The following is a 22,727-nucleotide window of genomic DNA, read 5'->3' as shown; positions in this document are numbered from 1 at the left end:
TGTACATTCTAGGATCCACTGGGCTCTCCATGCACTCTCATGTGAGGGTGGGAGTTTCTCCCACTGGCATGTCAACACCCACAGGTTTTTCCAGTAAGAGGTTCTGAGGATTTATTTCCCTGCACTGGAACTCCTGGTTGCATGGTCTGTCTCACTTCCCAGTTGTTCCTCCTGTTTTATCCTCACAGGAATGTGGTACTGCCTGCTCTGCCAGCCACTGCCTCTCCCAGCTGTGCTCATCGCCACGTAGCCCACGCTAGTCCACCAGCTGCTGCCTTGTGTGCATCCTCTCAGCCCTGGCTACCTGTCTCTGCCCCTCCTACTGGTCTGGATGAATGTTTCTTCTTTAACTCCTTGGCTGTCATACTTCCATACAGTTCTATTTTCTGTCAGTTCAGGTTGCTTTTTGTTTTTAAATTTGTTGTTTTCTTTTGGTTGTGTGAGGAGGCACAGTGTATCTAGCTATGACTCATGTTGGCTGGAAGTCAGGTGAAGTTCTTAACAGAATATGTATTAGCTTTCTAGGTGTGTCCTTCAATATGTTGGTTCATGAAAATGTGTGAATAGAGAGATTGGGGTTACTTTGTGGTTAGTTTTATTTTCAAAGGAGTTCACTGAAGAGGGACCAGGACTGAGGCTGGTGTGCCTGGGTGTGGTCTGAAATGTGCAAACCATTTGCTCCTAAGCATCCTTGGTTAGTGAAGATAAAAACTTTATGATTTACTAGCTGGTTGTAAATTGCTCAAATTGTTTGTCCTTGTTTACTTTTATTTTGTCTCAGTTCCTCTTATTCCACTTATGAAGGAATTTCCCTAGCTTCGACTGCCACATGTTAACACTTCCCTGACCCTTCATCTCTCTGTTCCAGTGCTGTGTATCTTGCTGGTTGTGTTGGAAGATTGACCCCAGAACACCAGAGGTGAGTCTGCTGGGAGTAACTCAGCCCACAGCCAGAGTCCCATCCTCACCTGCACTTCTCAGCACAGGCAGGAGAAAGGCCTGTTGCAGGGGGAAGTTCAGGGTTGCCCTTCCCAACACTTCTCCCCAGTCCCTGTCTCTTCCTGGTCTTGTGACCATTGTGTCCTTCCTCACAGCCTCTGGCTCCATGGCCTGTGCTCGCTGGTGCCCTCCACACTTCGCAGGTGTCAACATCACTGCCTGTAGCTGCCTTCAGGGATTCATGCCTTCATCTGGGGAGATTATCACCTACCCTTCAGAGAACTGTGATGGTATGGAGCCTTGCGGGGTGGAGGGCCAGATGGAGACATGAATGATGGTTGGGGGCCTCAGCCTTTGTCCTCAGAACTGTCATCAGGAACAGAAAGAAGAGAAAGGAAAAGATACAAATGTGAAAAATGAGAAGTGAATAAATGTGGCTTCCTAAAGAGAGAGGAGCTAGGTCTCTACAAGCCTGGAATCTGTGCCTAGTTTACCCTTCCAGGACTGAAGAAGGGGATGCAGAGCTTTCTCCTTTCTGGGAGGAGCAGGTGAACAGGGAAGGGGCTTCAGGCATCTGCAGGGGCAGATGGGGCCAGCAGTGGTCAGGCAGAAGCCAGGAGTTGCCCAGAGAGAGGGGGTTAGTGCAGAATTCAAATGGGGAGGAGGAGGCTGGGTCGAGGATCCTGGAGGACTCTGAGCAAGGTCCACAGGCCCACCTGGCTGAAGAGAGAAGAGCCTGAATCCATGGTCCCAGCACCCTCCCTTCAGCCCTGCATGCAGAAGGGAGGTGGCAGAGCCCCTGGTGGGAGGGAAGGGGGCAGCTGCACCCACACCTGCCTGGAGCCCAATGGGATAGCTCCATCCACCTCACTGCTGGTCCACAGGGGTCTCTGTGGGTGGATATTATGCCCCAAATATGTAGGCTGGCCAGAGGGCAGAGGAAATTGGAAAAAATTCCCCATCTCCAGGTGAACACTGTGTGTGTTTGAGGAGTGGAGAGTGAGCTGATCTTTAGCCCCAATTTGCCTGTTTGGCTGGACACCCTTGTGTAGTGACACCCTGCACAACTGCCCATGGTGGCCGTGGATCGCGCTTGGTATGCCAGGACTGAGTCAAGCCCTGTGGCACAGGTGGTGGTTGTGGGGAGTGAGGAGATGTGCTCCTGTGTGAGAAAGGGGCCAGGGCTGAGAGCAAGGCCTGGAGCTGCTGGGCAGAGACACGGATGAACAAGAGTGAGGGGGACCTCAAGGGACAGAGCAGCCTGCTGGTTTGGGTCAGGACCTGCCGTCTGACCACACAGTTTTGTGACAGGCTCAGCTGGGCCGTCTGCCCACCTCGGCATTCCCTCCTTTGCCCACCTGAGGGCCTGTCTACTCATGTCATGGCCCATGAGGCCTGCTTTGAGCAGGACCCAGGCCACTCACTTCCTTGGCCACTCGCCCCACTTTCTCCGGGCATCAATGGGCCATCCCAGGCACCTACCTGGTCTCCCAGCCTCTGTGAACCCTGGGGCTCAGAACCCTGTACAGAGCCCATTTCCAGAAGTTTGGAATGTCTGTGAAGGTTCGGAGTTCAGACCCCACACACACTCTGAAGACCACAGTGACACCCACAGGATCCCAGCAGAATGAATGCTGGTGGGTGTCCTCTTGTCCTGGCATCAGTTCTTTGGAGGCTAAATGGGAGAAGGCCTGGGGGGTCCTGAGGAAGGAGCCAGGGTATCCAGGGGAAGGCTCCTGGGGGACCCAAGCAGCAGCTAATCATTAACTGAGATGAAGGTATTTTGATACCTGACATGTGTACATCTGTGTGGGGCTCACCTGCTACAGGTCAGGCCTCTGCACACTTCCCATAGCCCCTGAGTTTACCACACAGGGACCTGCAGTCACTAGGTGTCTTCACCTCCAGCCAAAGGGTAGGGACAGGGGGACTCACAGGAGGAAGGGGCAGGACGAGGAGAGGAGAGGGGCCTGATCTGCCTGGGACAGGCAGGGCCTGACCCCCTCTTCATGTCCCCACATGTGAAAGAGTACACCTCCAGGGAGCATTAGTGTGACAACTGCACCTTCTACATGAGCACTGTTGGCTCATATGTTTGCCACTGCCTCCCAGGCTGGGTGCCCAAACCTGGATTTCCACATAAAAAAAGGACTCCCCAGTGTGAAGGTACCTGGCCTGACCTTAGATCCCACCTCCAATACACACAGACACTGTCTCACCTCATGAGCCTCTGTTCTGTGCCCTGCAGAGATCTCCTTCCCCACCTGGGCCCTTCCCCGGAGAATCAAGAGCCAGGTGAGGGACTCCAGCAGGGACTGTTTTCCCCACCCCATGCTGCTCCCCCACCACGGGTGAGGCTCTCTGACCCCTCCTCTCCTCTCTCCCAGAGTCTCTCCCACTTCTGTGAAAAAGTCCAGGATCCGGGCAGAGACTTCAGGCCTGCCTCAGCCAAGGACACCATCAAGGTAAGGGCTGGAACTGGGGGGGACCCCAGGACAGTGAGGGGCTGGCTGGGAATGCTTCCAGGTGAGTGGAGGCAGCCCAGGCAAGGGCTTCTGGTCAGAGAAACACGTGTGGCTGTGTGCACAGCATATACACCTCATCGATCTCCCCATCACACAAACACGGATGTACACATACTCCCTGGTTCCTGGGTCCCCCAATGGCTGGAACAGGGCCTTGGCACGCACACTCACACTCATGAGGGATCTAATGGCTACAGAATGGAGCAAGGGAGAATTTTGCCTCCAGAGCTGAGCCACAAAGGTTCCAACTGTCCCCTTCCCCCACACCTTTCTGCTGTGACCTCAGGCAAATGACTCCCCCTGTGTGGGGCTCAGCCTCCTACTTCATGCAGCAGTTGTGAAGGGTTAAGTGAACTAAGAGAGGACTCAGGGATGCGTGCCCGGCACATAGTTAGCATTAGATGTAAGTTTTAGCATATTCATTTCGACTGGCAGAAATATATGAGCCCCTTATGTCAGTTTAAATTTTCCAGTAGCTTTATTTTTTTTTAAAAAAAGGTACAATAAACAGGTGAGATTAATGTGAAGGTTGCATTAACTCAACAGATCCAAAATATTACCACTTCAATGTGGCACCACATGTGGCTCATGGTGACTGTCCTGGACAGTGCAGACTGAGAACAGTCCCTGGCAGAACGTCAGGGACTGATCAATGTTAACAGCCATTGTTTCAGGTGCTCAGAGGCATCCACTGATCCCCTTACTTGTCTTCTGGCTACTGCCGTGTCTCGATGATTCCCCCGTGCCTGTCCCCCAGGCACCCTGGGTGGTTCCCTGGGGGATCTGACTCCCTCCCCTTGTGAGGGAGTCAGATCAGGTCCTTTGGGAGGTTCCTGTGGTACAGTGACCCAGCAGCTGTCACCCTTCCCCTCCAGAATGTCATCAAGGCATTGGATGAGCTACTGGAAGTCCCTGGAGACCTGGAGGCCCTGACCCTGCCTGACTGGCACCACGTAGCCACCTACCTGCTGTTGTACCTGGAAGAAGTCCTGAGGACCCTGACCAAAATCATACCTGAACCCTCCTTCACCTACCATTCCCGTTTGGACACAGGTGAGGCCTCTTCCAGCCCCACCCCAGCACTGGGTCCTACCCTGCAACTGGAGCCCCCAGTCACTGCCCCTCTCCCCTCAGAGGTGTCCCTGAACAGAAGCTAGGAGCAAGGGAATGGAACCATCACCGTGGGACAGAGCCACACACATGCAGCTGAACTGGGCTGAGGCAGTTGGAGTCAGGGAGCTGGGTAATAGCAGGGAGCTGGAGGGGGCACCAGGGAGAGGGAAGAAAGAGCTGGGTGTGGCTAGGGGTGAGGTTCCAAACATGTAACAATTGGAAATGCCTAATGTATAGTTCTTGGGAGGGAGGAGGAAGGGCAGGAGAAGACAACCAGCATGTCTGTCCCCCAAACCCTCACCCTGGCAGGCTTATTCTCCAGATGCAACATGCAGAAATTGCTGGCCAATGCTTCACTGGAGCTGGACCCTGAGAAGAAAGCCCAGCTGGAAAGCACACATGGAGGTCTTGTTGGTGGTGGCCAGCCCAGGCTCCTCTCTGCTGTCAACATGGTCTTTCTGAGCAACAAGAACATGGAGAAACTAGGCTCCCCTGTCAACTTCTCCTTCTCCCACCCTGTGAGTCCTTGGGTGGGTAGAGGAGATCAGCCCTGTATTGAGCCCATAGGCAATATCATGGTGGCCCCTCTGCAGTCTTCATTTCCCCACCTCCACCCATTCTGCCGCTTCCTTCATGTACCCCAGGGCCTTTGCACTTACTGTGCTCTCTGACTTGGACAACTTTCCCTCACATGACTCAGTCCTTTCCCTGTTTCTAGCCTTTGTTCTAATGCCACCTTCTCTTTTAGGCCCTCTGTGACCTTTTAATTTGAAATTAGAACCTGTAATCAATCATGCCCCACCTTTCTCCATTCCTGCTTCTTTCTTTTTTTAAAAAATAGCTCCAATCACCTTTTACAACACTATCTAGTTTACTTATCTATTAGGTTTACTATGTACTGCCTGTCTCCCCATGAGCACATCAGCCCCACAAGGGCAGGGATTTAGTCTGCTCTGGTCTGTGCTGTGCCCCTGGCTGGCACACACAGTAGGTGCTCAGTAAATACTTGTCATTTGCATTCAGCCCTTTCTCAGACCCAGCCCAAGCTGAGAACCCAAGAGTGAGCTCTAGGCTAGCATCTCTGACCACCCCCACCTACCCACAGGAGGAGAAGCCCCGTCCACGGCAGGAGCTAATTTGTGCCTTCTGGAAGGGTGACAATGATAGTGGCAGATACTGGGCCACCACAGGTAGCTGGAAGGTGGGCAGCAGGAATGGCAGCACCACCTGCCAATGCAGACACCTGAGCAGTTTTGCCGTCCTCATGGCCCACTATGACGTGGAGGTGAGCAGTCCCAGGGCTGCCCTCAATGCCTACAGATGAGGCCAGCTTAGCTGAGACAAGCAGCTGGTTCTTGATGGTATGGCCCAACTGGTTCTGGATGGTTGCACAGCCCAGGTGGGCTCATGCTGCATCCACCCACCCAGTCCCCTCCTTGGGGCCCACAGACCACCTCCCCATGACCCCGCAACTGAACACTGTGGCCTGACGCCAGAGGCCCTGTTCCACCTAGTTCCCTGCTGACCACCCACTCCTAAGCATGCTCACTGGCCAGGGGCAGGTCCTGACAGAGCCGAGCAAGAGCCTGCCTCATGGGCCATTGACCTTCAGTACAGCTGCAGGAATAGGGAAGTAACGTGGTCTGCCCTCAGCTGGGCCCTGCCTGCTCCTCCCTGTTCCGGGGCCAATCATATCACGCTGGGTGGGCATGCTTGCTTCTCTGTTGTACTCTCAAGAAAATATTAGGTTAAATTTAAAAAGCAAATGAAACAAACTGTCAATACTACTTTAAACATTTTACCTCCATTTTCTTCATCATTTTCACATTTCTGTTTTTCTCTCCCTGCCTTTCTTTCTGTCACTTACACTATAATTAATAGTTTTTATTCTCTTTGTGGATTTAAGGTGATTTGAAAAAATGGGCACAAAACTTTTTAATCTTTAAAAACAAAGGCATCAGAATATAGTACTTTCCCTTCTTTAACCAAGGACCTCACTGTAAGGAAGAGGCATTGCAGGGATGAGGTGGGGAGTTGTTCCCTGGACATTGAGTCTCCAAGTATAGACTCGGTCACACAGCAACCCAAAGCTGTGCACCTCTGCGACCCTCACATGGTCACCTGCAGCTTAGTCATGCCCAGAAGTCCAAAGGAAAGTGACCCCTGTGAATTCCAGGGCTTGGTCTTGAGTGAGGGCTCTCCATATCTCAATATTTTCAGGTTCTGAATTAATCAGTTCATAAGACCAGAAAATTTTAACAGTATCCATAATATCACACATTTACCTGGTTCTTCCATTCCTAATTTTTTTGTACTTTATTCCCCCCCAAATCCCCCCAAATGTTGGAAGGGACATTATCACAGAGCAGGAAACTTTGATTGATACCTCCTCTTTTATGGGTCCCAGCAGAATTATTCCACCCTGAGTGTGATTACATACATGGGGCTTAGCCTCTCTCTGCTGTTCTTTCTCCTGGCAGCCCTCACCTTCCTGCTGTGCAAAGCCATCCAGAACACCAGCACCTCCCTCCACCTGCAGCTCTGCATCTGCCTCTTCCTGGTCCACCTGCTCTTCCTCACGGCCATCGACAGAGCAGAGCAGGGTACTGATGCTGTCCCAAAGGACTCTGACCTGTCATAGAATGTGGAGTTCAGGGTGTCATCTCTAACCCCTTAATAAAATGTCTTTGGCTTCTGGGAAGGTTAGAGGGGTGAGTAGCCAATTTCACACTGACTGACACACCTAGAAGGCACACTCTCCTTTGACAATTCCTTCATATACAACAGAGTTCTCCCTAGTGGCAAGGTACAGGACTGGTTCTGGGGCCATACTCCACCCTGACAATCCCACCTGGTTATTCTGACTGCTCTCCCAGGTACTGTGCGCCATCATCACGGGTGCCTTACATTACTTCTACTGGCCTCCTTCACCTGGGTGCTGCTGGAGGGCTTGCAGCACCTCTTCCTCACCGCACGCAACCTGATGGTGGGCAACTACTCCACTGTGAGCAGGTTCATGAAGTGGCTCATGTTCCCTGTGGGCTACAGAGTCCTGGCCACCTCTACAGATTTGGGGCATAACATTTATGGAAGAAGTTCCTCGTAAGAGCAAATTCGGACTTTAACTTCTTCACCATGTCTATGGCCTTTGTAAAACCAACGCAGCATTTGATTATGCCAGGTCATAGTAGTAGAGAGAACAAGTGTTAATCCTTAGGGCATCTTTCTGTTGGCTATTTATAATAATAGGGAGAATGTCTTCAAACCTCTCTTTGAAATAACAAAGGTGTAATTTAAAATAGAGCTTTGATTATCATTGTAAACAATGTAGCCTTCCTCTTTATCCAAATCATGTAAGATATTCCAATTTGGAAGGAAGATGGCGTCGGAGTAGGAGGGAGAAGATTCAACTTTCTCCTACACACAGGAGAAAATCCTGGTCAATCTACGGAGCAAAAGAGCAAGCAACCAACATACCTGAACATATATGAAAATAAGGGACCAAGAATTGTGGCAGAACCAAAAAACTGGATGGCGAGAGGAGTGCTGCAGGATGGTAGGGTCCCAGGGACCAGCTCAGGGTTTGGGGGTGGGGGCTGCAGCCCCAGGCCCAGTGCCCACTGCTGGGTTTGCCACAGTCCTTTGGAGAGACCCAGGGCAACTGCTCCCTCCCCAGCCAAACAAGGTCTGAGCAGCACTGGGAGAAACCCAGTTGCTAGCAAACACACAAGGGCTGTGAGCACCCATGGAGTCTGTGGATACTGGCGGGGTTGGGTCACGCACTGGACCCTGACCCCCATGGTCACCGGTCTGGCTGGAGAGTTGGGCTGCGGGAGAAGCCAGGCCATTATATGGAGTGGCAGGCTTGAGTAGGAGGAATTTCTCAAGAAGAAGGAGTGAAAAGACAGACACTGTTTGGGGAATTCTCCTACAGCAATTGCTCCAGCCTCCCTGCCACCCAGCTGAGCAGTGATCCCAAGGTTGCATGGAAGATTGTGCTTGTGCGGAGGACGCTGCACACCCCCATAGCACTGGGAAGGGTGAGGTAGTCTGGCCGAGGGCATGTGTGCACGGGAGCACATCCCCGCACCCCAGCCCACAGCGGTAACCCTGGAGAAAGGCCTGGTTCCAGGGTGCAGGGGAGAGGTGCCACGATTGCTCCTCAGACAGTGCACCCAGCTGACTGAGTGCAGGTTTGGAGGGAAGAAAAGCCATAGCAATCACCCCTCAGCCTACCGCAGCCAGCAAGACTAGAAAAACCGGTTTGGCCAGTTTGAAACCAAGAGGCTTTTTAATTTTATTCTATTTTTAAAAAACAATTCTTAATTTTTTACTTTTTATTATTTTTATTCTCTTTTAATTTCTTTTTCCTCTCTTTCCTGCTTTCTTGTTTTATTCCTTCAGCCTTTCTTTCCTCCAATTTTATCTCTTCTTCCTTCCTTCGTATGCTTTTCTTTTTCTAAATACCTACAAGTGAGACAAAAACCTGAAACTGTGAAAAGACCAGAGTGGAACCCAAAGAAGAGGCATCACAACAGCTACGACAGTGAGAAAATTTCACTCTGCTATTACAGAGAACCTGCAAAATTATTGCATATTTGTATTATTATTATTTTCCAATTATTCTTACATTTTTAAAAAATAGTACCTTTGTATTCCTCTTCTTTCTGTATAGTCTGCTTTGCTAGGCTGGTTATATTGTATCATTTTATAGGTTTCCCCGATATCTCTTTCATAGTGTATTGCTAATTTACTGTCCTTCATGTCACCTGTGTCCCATTAGCACACTACTCAAGGTTCTATACTCCCTACTCTTGTTATCTAGATCATATAGATTCTGTCATATGATTGTTGCTCTAATATTATTGTAAATAATTGCTGTTCTATGCAATAGTAAATACTTCACAACACCCCTCCCAGATCTTAGCCCACTTCAAAGTTTCCTGAACTCTATTACTGTAGTGGTTAACACTATTTTCTCACACACTACACCTATTCACTATCCTTTACTCTTACCTTACCTCAGAATCTGACCTCCCACAACTCCACTGCTTTCTAGATCCAACTTACAATCTTTCCTTCCCCAACAAGAGTCTTATCTTCTTTCCACCCTTTGTAAAAATCAGCTAGCTGGGTGGAAGATCATGGTTAACACCATACATAGTTAAAGAATCTCCTATCTCTTTCCTACTGGCTGCTACTGTAAATGTCATAGAATACTCTCTTGCTATCTTAAACCATTTTGCCTTCCCCCTCCAACTGATCATAAAAAAGTGTAGGTGGAAGCTGTGAACACCAGGATACCTGCTGGAAGAGGAAACCCAACAACAAAGGAACCACTAACAGAAAACAAAAGAAGAAGGTGAAGGAAGGAGTGGAAACCACACAAACCTCAATCCAGGACCTATCTGGAAATACAACTAAATAGTAGAGACACTACCCAGTACAAACAACTGAAAAAGAGCAAGAGAGAATCCTCAGAACCTTATACACACAGAAGAACCAGATTCAAAACAACCTGCCCTTACCAGCACAACAAAATACAAGAAGGGGTGGACAGAGTAACCCTCATTTAACCAGCTGGTGGGAAGGAACCACCAAAGAAAGACCCAACAACAATCAAAACCCAAAGACAAACACAGAGCCAACTTAAATGACAGCCCAAGATCAGTGAGCTTGAGAGATCAAGGAAACTGCACTACTGAAACCAACTGGTATTCTACCACAGAAGTTCACACCATAAACCCAGAGAGCCAGAACAGATAAATTTAAGAAGCTGAGGCTAAAAAGAAGAGTCTCACAAACAATGGGAAGACAAAGAAACAATCCCCAAATGAAGGAAAGGAGGAAGCCTCAGAAAGAATGCTAAATGAAATAGAGGCAACTCAACTATCAGATATTGAGTTCAAGCAATGATTGTCAGGAAGCTCAATGAGCTCACAATGAGCTACCAGAAACTACAGGGAAGCTACAATGAACTCACTGAAAACTATATCAACATGAAAAAGGAAATAGAAACTCTCAACAAGGGCCAAGAGGAAATGAAGAATACAATTTCTGAACTGAAGAACACAGGAGAAGGAGTGAAAAGCAGGACTGATGAAGCAGAAGATCGGATCAATGGGGTAGAAGATAAAGTAGAAGAAAACACTCAGAAAGGGCAAGAAAGGGAAATACACTATGAAAGAGGCTCAGAAAGAACAAAAGGGATTAAAGAAATGAAAGACAATATGAAACATAATAATATTCATGTAATAGGGATACCAGAAGGAGAAGAAGAAGAGCAAGGGATAGAAAATCTGTTTGAAAAAATATTCATGGAAAACTTCCTTAATTTGATGAGAGAAAAAGTCACACAAATCCAGGAAACACAGAGAGTCCCAATCAAGTGGAACCCAAAGAGGCCCACCCCAAGATACATCATAATTAAAATGGCAAAATATCAAGACAAAGAGAGAATCTTAAAAGCAGCAAGTGAGAAACAGGAAGTAACATATAAGGGAGCCCCAATAAGGTTAGCAGCTGACTTCACAATGGAAATACTCCAAGCCAGAAGAGAATGGCAAGAAATATTCCAATGAGAACCAGAAAGCTACTTTACCCAGCAAGGCTCTCAGTCAAGATAGAAGGCCAAATGAGAAGTTTCCCAGACAAAAGAAGTCTAAAAGAAAACACCTCCACCAAGCCAGCTCTGCAAGAGATGCTAAAAGGACTACTTTAAGGAAAGGAAGAGAGAGGGAGAGGGAGAGGGGGAGGGAGAGAGAGAGAGGGAGGGAGAGAGAGAGAGAGAGAGAGAGAGAGAGAGAGAGAGAGAGAGAGAGAGAGAGAGAGAAACACAGGTACAAAAATGGCAATGAATAAGTACCTATCAGTAATAACCTTAAATGTAAATGGATTAAATGCTCCAATCAAGAGACATAGAATAGTTGAATGGATAAGAAAACATGACCCACACATATGCTGCCTACAAGAGACCCACCTCAGGACAAAAGATATATACAGACTAAAAGTGAAAGGCTGGAAACAAATTTTCCAAACAAATGGACAGGAATAAAAATCCAGGGTAGCAGTCCTCATGTCAGACAAAATAGACTTCCAAAAAAGGGCCATAAGGAGAGACCCAGAAGGTCACTTCATATTACTTAAAGGAAGAATCCACCTAGAAGACATAAACATTGTAAATATATATGCACCCAACATAGGAGCACCCAGATACATAAAGAAAATCTTAGAGGACTTCAAGAAAGATATGGACAACAACACAATTATAGTAGGGGATTTTAACACCCCTACTGTCAAAAATGGACAGATCTTTGAAACAAAATATCAACAAAGATATTGAGGCATTGGACAATGCCCTAGATGAAATGGACTTAAGTGATATATATATAGAGAGAGAAAGCCCCCATCCCAAAGAAGCAAAATACACATTTTTCCAAATGCGCATAGAACATTTTCAAAGATAGACCACATGATAGAACACAAAACAAGCCTCAACAATTTCAAGAAAATTGAAATCATGCCAAGCATTTTCTCTGACTACAAGGGACTGAAACTAGAAACCAAACCCCAAGGGAAGAAGCCTGAAACACTCAAAATCATGGAGATTGAATAGCATGCTATTAAATAATGAATGGGTCAAGTATGAAATAAGGGAAGAAATCAAAAGGTTTCTGAAAACAAATGAAAATGAACTCACAACAACACAAAATTTATGGGACACAGCCAAGGAAGTCCTGAGAGGGAAGTTCATAGCAATACAGGCATACCTAAAAAAGATAGAAACATTTCAAACAAACAACCTAACCCTATGTCTACAAGAACTCGAGGAACAACAACAAAGACAGCCCAGAGCAAGTAGAAGGAAGGAAATAACCAAGATCAGAGCAGAATTAAATGACATAGAAACTAAAAGCACAATTCTAAGGATCAATAAATCCAGGGGCTGGTTTTTTTGAAAGGATAAACACAATTGACCAGAAAAAAAAGAGGGAAGACCCAAATAAACACAATCAGAAATGAAAGAGGAGAGATTACAACTGTTACCACAAAAAATGCAAAATATTATAAGAAATTACTATGAAGAACTATATGCCAAGAAATTTGAAAGCCTAGGTGAAATGGACAAATTTCTAGAAAAATATAATTTTCCAAAACTCAGTGAACAAGAAGCAGAAAACCTGAACAGACCAATAACAGCAGATGAAATTGAAGTAGTAATAAAAAAAACTCCTGACACACAAAAGCCCTGGACCAGATGATTTCACAGGAGAATCCCACAAAGCATTTAAGGAAGAACTAACCCCTATCCTTCACAGACTATTCCAAAAAATTGAGAATGATGGAAGACTCCCAAACTCTTTTTATGAAGCCAGCATCATCCTAATCCCAAAACCAGATAAAGACACAACAAAGAAAGAAAACTTCAGGCCTATACTGCTGATGAACATAGACGCTAAAATCCTCAACAAAATATTGGCAAACTGCATCCAACAATACATTAAAAAGATCATACACCATGACCAAGTAGGATTCATTCCAGGGATGCAAGGATGGTACGATATTCGCAAATCAGTAAATGTAATACACCACATAAACAAAAGAAAAGCCAAAATCACATGATCATATCAATAGATGCAGAAAAAGCATTTGATAAGGTACAGCACCCATTTAGATAAAAAACACTCAGCAAAGTGGGAATAGAGGGAGGATCCCTCAACATAATAAAGGCCATATAGGAGAGACCTACAGCCAACATCATACTCAATGGACAGAAACTAAAATCTGTTCCACTAAGATCAGGAACAAGATAAGGCTCTCCACCTTCACCACTTCTATTCAATATAGTATTGGAAGTTTTAGCCACAGTGATCAGACAAGAAAAAGAAATAAAAGGCATCCAAATCAGAAAGGAGGAAACAAAATTGTCATTGTTTGCAAATGACATGATAGTGTACATAGAAAATCCTATAGACTTGGCCAAAAAATTGCTTGACCTAATAAACAAATTTGGCAAAACAGCAGGATACAAAGTCAATATCCAGAAGTCAAAGAAATAATATTTTTGTATACCACCAATGAAATAGCAGAAGCAGAAATCAAGAAAAAAATCCCATTTGATATAGCAAAAAGAAAATTAAAATACCTAGGAATAAACCTAACCAAAGAAGTAAAAGACGTGTATTTAGAAAACTACATAACACTGAGGAAAGAAACCAAGGAAGACACAAACAATGGGAATGTATACCGTGTTCATGGATTGGAAGAATTAACATCATCAAAATGTCCACACTACCCAGAGCAATTTATAGGTTCAGTGAAATATCTATTAAAGTACCAATGGCATACTGCACAGACATAGAACAAACACTCCAATAATTTGTATAAAACCATAAATGACCCTGAATAGCTGCTGCAATTTTGAGAAAGAAGAGCAAAGTAGGAGGAATCATAATACCTGATTCCAAACTGTATTACAAGGCCACTGTATTCAAAACAGCCTGGTACTGGATAAAAACAGGCACATGAACCAATGGCACAGAACAGAGAGCCCAGAAATAACCTCAAGTCTCTATGGTCAATTAATATTTGACAAAGGAGGCAGCAACATAAAATAGAGTCAAAATGGCCTCTTCAACAAATGATGTTAGGAGAACTGGACAGCTATGTGCAAAAAATGAAACTTGAGCACCAACTTACACCATACAAAAAAATATATTCAAGGTGGATAAAAGACTTAAATATAAGCCATGACACCATTAAAGCCCTAGAGGAGAATATAGGCAAGAAAATCTCAGATATTTCATGCAGCAACATTTTTACTGATATGTCCCCCAGAGCAAGGGACATAAAGGAATGAATAAATAAAAGGGACTTCATCAAAGTAAAAAGCTTCTGCACAGCTAAAGAAAACAGTATTAAAATAAAAAGATAACCAACTGTATGGGGAAACATATTTGCCAGTGATACCTCAGACAAGGGTTTAATCTCCAAAATATATAAAGAACTTACATGACTCCACTCTAAGAAGAAAAGCAACCCAATTAAAAAATGGGCAAAGGACTTGAACAGACACTTCTCCAAGGAGGACATACTGACGATCCAGACACACATGAAAAGATGCTCAGTATAGCTAGCTATCAGAGAGATGGAAATTAAAATCACAATGAGATACCACTTCACATCAGTCAGAATGGCCATCATAAACAAAGCAATAAGTAAAAAACAAGTAAATAACATGTAAAGTAAAAAACAAGTGTTGGAGCAGTTGTGGAGAAAAGGGAACCCTAGTGCACTGTTGGTGGGACTGCTGACTGGTACAACCAGTATGGAAAACAGTATGGAATTTTCTCAGAAAACTAAAAATGGATCTGCCTTTTGACCCAGCAATTCCACTGCTAGGATTATATGCTATTAGGCCTGAAACACCAATCCAAAAGAACCTATGCACCCCAGTATTCATAGCAGCACAATTTACAATAGCCAAGTGTTGGAAGCAACCTAGATACCCTTCAGTAAATGAATGGATCCAAAAACTATGGTACATTTACACAATGGAATTCTATACAGCAGAAAGAAAGAAGGAGCTTCTACCCTTTGGGACAGCATGGATGGAACTGGAAAGCATTATGCTAAGCGAAATAAGCCAGATGGTGAAAGACAAACACCATATGATCTCGCCTTTAACAGGAACCTAAACAACAAAACAAAGAAACAAGCAAAATATAACCAAAGACACTGAAATAGAGAGCAGACTGACAGTGTTCAGAGGGGAGAGGAGAGGTAATTTCAGGGGAATTTCAGGGGAAAAGGGGAAGGGTTTACCGGAACAAGTATAAAGGACACATGGATAAAAAACTAGGGCGGGTGGAAATGGGAGGGAGGAGGGGAGTGCTGGGTCGGTGGGCTGGGATGGTAGTAAAAGATAGAAAATTGTACTGCAACAATTAAAATAAAATGTTAAAAAAAGAAAAAAGATATTCCAATTTTACATATGGTAAAGTAGAGATGATTTAAATAATGTGAAGCATAAGTTTTATCATAGTTGAAATTTACATGGTGATTACTCTGTGCCAGAAATTTTTCTAGCTGTTTTTGTATTCATCAACACTATTCATCCTCACCCAGCACTGTAAAGTAGATGCTGTGATTTGATCCATTTTACAGATAAGTAAATCAAGGCAAAAATAGTTTAAGTAAATGCCCAAAGATATTTCAGCTAGTAAGTAGCAGAGCTGGGATTCATTCCAGGGAGTCAAGCTCCAGAGCTTCACTCTCTTATTTTCAGCTTTAAATCTGGGTTTCATGGTTCTACTTACTTTTGAAATATATTTCAAGTACCATAAAATTTACTCTTTTAAAGAGTACAGATCAGTGGTTTTGAGAATAATTGCAAAAACTGTTGACACAAATACAGACTTCTCCTGTGCTTCAACACAATCTCAGTAACACCCACTCATTGCTCCAGTCTCAGCTCAGATAATATTTCCTTGTGGACTCTTCTTTAACCATCCTAATTTCCTAGACTGAAACTGACATCCAGTGTAAGATTCTCTTAGCCACCCATTTTGTTTTGTAGTTGCATTGTGTTTGTGTGTCTCCTGCCTGATGTGAGATGTGTGGGACTTAAGACCATGTTTGATTTCTTCATGACTGAATGTTCAGAGCCAAACACAGAGCCGATCACAGAAGGGACACTCAGTATTTGTTGATGAATGAATTAATGAGTGGATTTACATAATTGTTGTATATTTCTAAGGACCGATGCATTTGTAATTCTCCCTCTTTTTTAGCTGCTGGCTAAGCACAACAAATGGATTTCTGTGGAGCTTCTTTGCACCCGTCTGCCCCATCATCTCTGTGATGATGACATCAGAGCATCCTTAATGATCAGCTGAGGGTCATTAGAAGAGCAGAATTATAAGTGTGTGTGGGGGGAATGACAGGGGCAGGACTTTTCTTGGGTTCTGATGGGGTTGCTTTGGTTTTCTAAAACTGCTCCTAAAACTACAAACTCTGCTACTGTTACTAAGTATGAAAACTACTGAAGTGTGGAATTGCTGTTGGACAAGCTAGGCTAGAGATAACAAATTAAAAGTTTATTCACTAACCCTCTGTGTTCTTTAAGGTCAATCTAACTTTCTTTCTGATGATTCTCTGGATTTTGTAAAGCAAACTCTGTTCCCTCAACACTGATGTGTCCACCCTGCAGAATACAAAGTAAGCTGGAGAAGAGGGTGACATCCCTGCAGTCACGTGTGATCCCAAGAGCAAATCCATGTGTTTCAGCAGCCCCTGATGTCCCCACTCAGGGTGTGCCAAGGGAACCCAGGGTAAAGAGATGCAGTGATCCTTGTGTGGCAGCAGGCTGGGATTCAGTGGTGTGCAGCTGACTCCCTGGCCACAGTGCTCCACCTCTAACCCCAACTTGTACCTCCCTCAGCAGTAGGAAGAACTTCTGTTGGTTCATGAAACTTCCTTGGACTTTTGTCAGCAGTCCTATGACGAAAGTACAAAGAACGTGTATGCACCCAGCCTACCCTTTCACACCACCCTGTGTTCAGGTTCCTTCTCAGCCCTCTCCATTTCTGTCAGGAAAAAATTCTATTCTAGGAAGCATGGGCACTGCTTTGTTTCAGGAACCCCTGTGCAAATATAATGTTCTTTCTTGTGTGTTCCTATCAGTATCCTTTCTAATTTTTGCATGTCATTACTTGGTTGTGTCAATAATTCGAAGAGCCTGAGAGGTTTGTGAAAATAGAAGTCCTGCCTCTATTACTTTCACTGCCCAGGCCCCAGCACAGAGCCAGCCTAATGCACAGTGCAGCCTCAGACATGTTGGTTTCATAAAAATAAGGATCTCCAAGGAGCATCATACATTTCTGAACTTACATTAGGAAGTGTCATAACCCCACTCAATACAGTCAAAATGTCACCTTGTACCAGAGTGGCATTTCTATTGTGGAGAATCATTGACAGTAAAGGTCAGAGCTGAACACAACTCAGTCTGTGAACTCACCACCAACAGGGGAAAGCAGGAAGGAGCATGCATAGGGTGGAGATGAGAATGGCCTTGATTCTGTTGTTCTGGGTTCTGATAAGGTTGCTTTCCACCATGGGCCTCCCTTCTCTTCCTTCCCAGGATGCTTATGTTTAAAGTTTTGGCTCAGCTCTTCACCTTGGGCTGCATTTGGTGTCTGGGAGTCCTGCAGCTGGGCCCAGCTTCCCAAGCCATGGCCTATCTCTGCACCATTATCAACAGCCTGCAGGGTGTCTTCATCTTCCTGGTGTACTGTCTCCTCAACCAACAGGTACCACAGTCCAACACCCACCTAGTACCCTTTCTGTTCTCACTCTTTTCAGTGAGCTGACTCAGAGCATGATTTGCCTGTGCAGGTCTGGGAGCAATATAGCAATGGTTGAAAGCAGTCAGGATAATCAAAGTGGACTCTGAGAAGTACACCTTCTCCAGCAGGGCCACACCTGAAGCTTACAAGCTCAGCATGGTAATGTACCACATTGCTCCCAGAGCCCTTTGCTAACTGATCCACTTGAGTAGCTCATGCCCCTCACACTGGACAACCTGGGCATACAGTAGGGGATGTCCTAGCATGACTTCCATGGGTTTTACTCTTTGACTCCTTAACCATTAGCAATGATCTCAGTTGAAAAACATGTATTTTGCTCTTACTCCTTAGGAACTGTGTTCATCTTGACTTTTACATAACAGCACTCTTACTGAATGCCTGCCACATACCATGAATGGTTAACTAAATGACTGAGAATCAATGACCTGAAGCAAGGATGCACATGCCACTCAAAGAGCCACATTATCTTATCCTTCATCCACCTCTATCTCATAGTCACTCAGCACCACCCAAACAAAAAGGCAAAGATGGGGAAAATGATGTACATATTTAAGAATTAAACAGAAATCAGTGTTAGTTGGCATTTCAGATTTTCTCAGTAAGATTGCCTGACATTTTCAGCACTCTCCATACACTGCAAAACCAGAAGGACAAGCCATAGTGCATGGGAAGATTCCTGGCAGTGATTACAAAGAACCACCACTTGTATAGAATTAAAAGCTCTTTTTTAAAATAAAGAACAGACTGACAGAGTTCAGAGGGGAGAGGAGAGGGAATTTCAGGGGAACAGGGGAAGGGTTTACAGGAACAAGTATAAAGGACACGTGGATAAAAACTAGGGGCGGTGGAAATGGGAGGAAGGTCAGGAGGGCTGGATGGGTGAGTTGGGATGGGAGTAAAAGACAGAAAATTGTACTGCAACAACAATTAAAATAAATATAAAGAAAGAAAAAAAGTTACTTCCCCATATATTTCTATGGGGCACTTTCGTCTAATAACAATATTTTTCCTGTCCTGATTTAATAAAGATAGATGATTATATCCACAAAAAAAGTTTTTAGACATGAAAACTTCTTTAACTTAATTTTTCACCTCCTCTTCCCTCTTCCATTAAATATGTTGAGTCTTCTTTCCCATTTAAAGGAGCCAACTGTGCTCCTGGGAAGTGTTGCATTTCTCTCTCCTGTTCACCATCTTGCTTGTGTAAAGGAGACACAGCACTTGTGTCTCCTTTACACAAGCACTGGTTTCATGGTCGAATCTTCTATTTCCTCTCCTTCTCTCAGCAAATATTCTTACCGCCTATTTCACAGAGAATATCCAATTTATCATGATGACTATGAACTGCATGCTCTCAACCACACCATGCAAACATTACTGTGCATCCTCCCCACACTGCCATTGACTCTATTTCCCTTTTTTCTGAAGACAGCACTTCCACCTGCATGTTGTATCCCATCATTCATGCCTTATCAATTATCCTTACATTATTTTCACATATTCCCTCTCTTTTTGTCTTCCCTCTTTCCCTTTCTCTATCCATTTCCCCATTCATCCTTCCTTCACCTTCTCAAAAGTTATTTCCCTTTGTCATAGAAACATGATTGGTTCTTTTCTGTCTTATAGTCATGTACCACTTGGCCTGCCATTTCCTTGTAGCTACTTACCAGCCAAGAGTTGACTCTTCTGTGTCTGTATTTCCTTGCTTTAAATTTACTCTCTCAACCCATATGAATATGGCTTCTCTCCCCCATCATTCCACCAAAGCAAATATCTCTTAGGTTGCAATGATCTCCATGTCCCTGAAGGGCCTCCCAGAAACTCCTCACACTATTTATCACTGCTTTCTCATGAAACACTCTATCCTTATCCTGTCTCAATTTGACTTCCATGCTTCTCCTTCATATCTTTCTTGTTTTCTCTTTTTCTTCATCCCTTCATCCAATGGATTGGTTCCAGAGCCACTTCAATTCTCATTAAATTCTTTCTTCCAAGGCTATAGCATTCGTTCCTTTGATTCAATCACCACAGATGTTTCTCTAGCTCTGACTTCTCCTCTGAAAACTAGAAGAGCATTTCCAGTTGCTTACTTGACACCATTGATATCCCCAAGGCATCTTGACTCAGCCTTCCAAGATAAGACTCAGGGTCTTTACCCTCCTACTACCCTTTCCACAGTGTCTTTCTCTCTCCAATCTCTCCAAATGGCACTACACCCATTGTGTGGCCCAACTTTGGAAACTGAAAGTTACTCTCATTAATTATTTCCCACTACCACCTATCCATTATATAATCCTATTGTTTATATCTTCTCAGTATGTCCCCAATATGCCCAGCTGACTCAGTCTCCATCACATCCCCTCTCCCACCCTATCCCTGAGCCAGTCTTCCACCTTCACTTGCCTGAACCACTGCAACATTCCCCTGACTGACCACTCCTTTCCATTCTTGTCACCTTCCAATGCCTCTTTACCCAGAAGTCAGCTTTTCAAAACAAAAAACACAAATCATGTCACCCCTGTGTGAAACCTGTTACATGTACTTTCTCTTGTGCTCAGTTCTGAATAATTTCCTGAAGCACATTTATAAACTTCTTGAGTAGAGAGAGGCATATGAAGTTGCCCATGTCAAGCACTAGGAATTACACTGAGCTTCCTCTAGACCTAGGAATAAATAAGTCATATTGGTGATGGAAAGGATAAGGGGAAAACAGAAGAATTCAATGCCACTTCCTTTATGTCCTTGGTAATGGACAATAGATAGCATTTCTGACCTTTCATTAATTTCCCACCTGCCCTCTTTCATGACTGCAAACATAAAGTAACATTTCAGAAATGTTGAAGCACAGGGATCAGAACATACATTTTGCAAGAGGTAGACCATTTTTGTAGCACATTTAGTTGTTCTTATCTTCTGTTATTTGGGGTTAGAAAATATAGGAAGATATATGAAATTTCTGAGGAAGCCCAGGTCTAACAAAATACAATTGATACAGCCTTTTCCTGCCCTGACCAATCCAGCTAGCAAGAGAATTTTGTGATTAAAAGTTTCTTAAATTTCTTATTTCTTTCATCAGAGTAAACTTTCAAGTTGTCTCTCCGTATTCTTATATTTCACTTCTACAATATTCTCTTTGCAGGTCAATTAAAAAGATCTTTCAGTCTATCACCTCTTATCCCATGGAATTCTGAACTGTCATTCTTTGAGCCATTGAGAGAGGATAAAAACGTCTGAGGTGTGTTTCGAGAAATTCGTTATATCAGCAATGTGAAAGAAGTCATGGTGGACACACTGGAAACTCAATCCCTGCAAAACCTGGAATTTTTCTGTGTTCTGAAAGTGTACCTGGAAAACTCAGCATGTAAAGTGCCAATGGTGGCCCAATTCCTTGGGAACTTTAGGTTAACTTACTGCAAAGTGTCTCCTTCCCACAAAGACTCTTCCAGAGTCTGAACATCTGTGAGCAGGAAAACTGGTGTTGAAGGGTTTTCATGCCAACAACATGAAAAAGAGTGGACTGTTCACACCATAATCTGGATTTCTTAATTTCTTTGTTTAGTATTTCTATGGGTTTAATTGTTTACTCATTCAAAAATATTATTTACTTACCATGTCTAAACAGATCAAGAGAGACCCAGGTCCTGGCTTCATGAGGCTCTCAGAGGGAAATAGAGTAATTTCTGCCCCTAGAGTTGCCTCAGAGGTGGAAGGTCCCTGTCCCTGAGCCACTGTCCTATCAACCATGGCACAGACTCCATTGTTCATCTTCACATCAAAATGCAGACATTTAACAGCTCAGGTCATGACATGTATATTTTGGACTTTGTGGGCCAGTGTGTTAGTTTATTATGGTTTTCCAGAGAAATATAATTGATATATTTCTTGGTTATTTAACAATATCTTATTGTTTGTATTTATAAGCAAAGAAAAAGGGTTTGCACACACTTAGATTTTTTAAATTTTCCTTTTCATCTCATGTAATGATCTATTTAATTTCCATAATTCTGATTTTCCAAGGACAGTCCTGGTGTATGCTTACTGTCCTGAGAAATTATTAATAGTGACTTCCCTCACTCTCCAACATGTCCTTTAGATATAAAATCAGGAGATGACTGATCAACTACCACATTTCCCTTAAAATTACCTTATTTGTCTGTCAGACATTAATTGGTATAGCAGCTTTGCTTTGTTATAATCTTTTTCCTTTTTAATTTTCTAATGTTACTTCACCCTTTGTCTCAGGAAACTCTCATATAGCTGCATTATTGTCTATTATTTTCTTCCACTTATTCTCAAAATGTCTGTCTTTAACTAGTGTGTTTAGTTCATTTTCACTTGTTGTGTTTATTGGTATGTTTGGATGGCTTTTAAAGCATCCTTTTTGCTCCCTGTCATGCATTTGCTGTGTTTATTTTTACTTTTCCTTTGGATATACCAAGAGTTTACAAGTTCTTTTTTTAAAAGGAGATTTTACATTCTATGTCTGCCCCTTTACTATAAAAGTTACCTTTCATCCTTTCAAAACATTGCTATGTAACTTCCAAAGCCAACATTAATCACTATGACAGCCTAGCCCCTAAACAATCTTAGACTATTTTAACTTGAAACCCCTGTTACCATACAAGTTATTTTGGTCTGGCTGTATGATTACATATTTTTATTAAAACTCTCTGAATCAGTCGTTATAAAGAGCCTTGTCTTATTCTGTGTTTCCGTTGAGGCTTAAACATATTTTAACACTCTCTTTGAACAGTGATTTTTTCTTGAGTGTCATTACATAGCT

At 43.9% G+C, this 22,727-nt stretch overlaps 1 protein-coding gene across 1 annotated transcript; it reads left to right on the top strand.

The window, feature by feature from the left end:
- The first annotated feature begins 1,105 nt into the window (after nt 1-1,105).
- On the top strand, nt 1,106-18,118 carry LOC114503678 (adhesion G protein-coupled receptor E2-like). Its single transcript, XM_036034484.1, is given in 14 exon segments — nt 1,106-1,229; nt 3,188-3,234; nt 3,327-3,404; nt 4,340-4,517; nt 4,615-4,708; nt 4,873-5,095; nt 5,683-5,862; nt 6,985-7,177; nt 7,449-7,493; nt 7,496-7,679; nt 16,370-16,436; nt 16,705-16,796; nt 17,719-17,911; nt 17,990-18,118. Coding segments are annotated over 14 exon segments (1,827 nt in total).
- The last annotated feature ends 4,609 nt before the right edge of the window (nt 18,119-22,727 follow it).

The sequence above is a fragment of the Phyllostomus discolor genome, chromosome 8 (assembly GCF_004126475.2).
Source record: "Phyllostomus discolor isolate MPI-MPIP mPhyDis1 chromosome 8, mPhyDis1.pri.v3, whole genome shotgun sequence".
Taxonomy (NCBI): domain Eukaryota; kingdom Metazoa; phylum Chordata; class Mammalia; order Chiroptera; family Phyllostomidae; genus Phyllostomus; species Phyllostomus discolor.
This window is presented reverse-complemented; position numbering and strand designations above follow the sequence as displayed.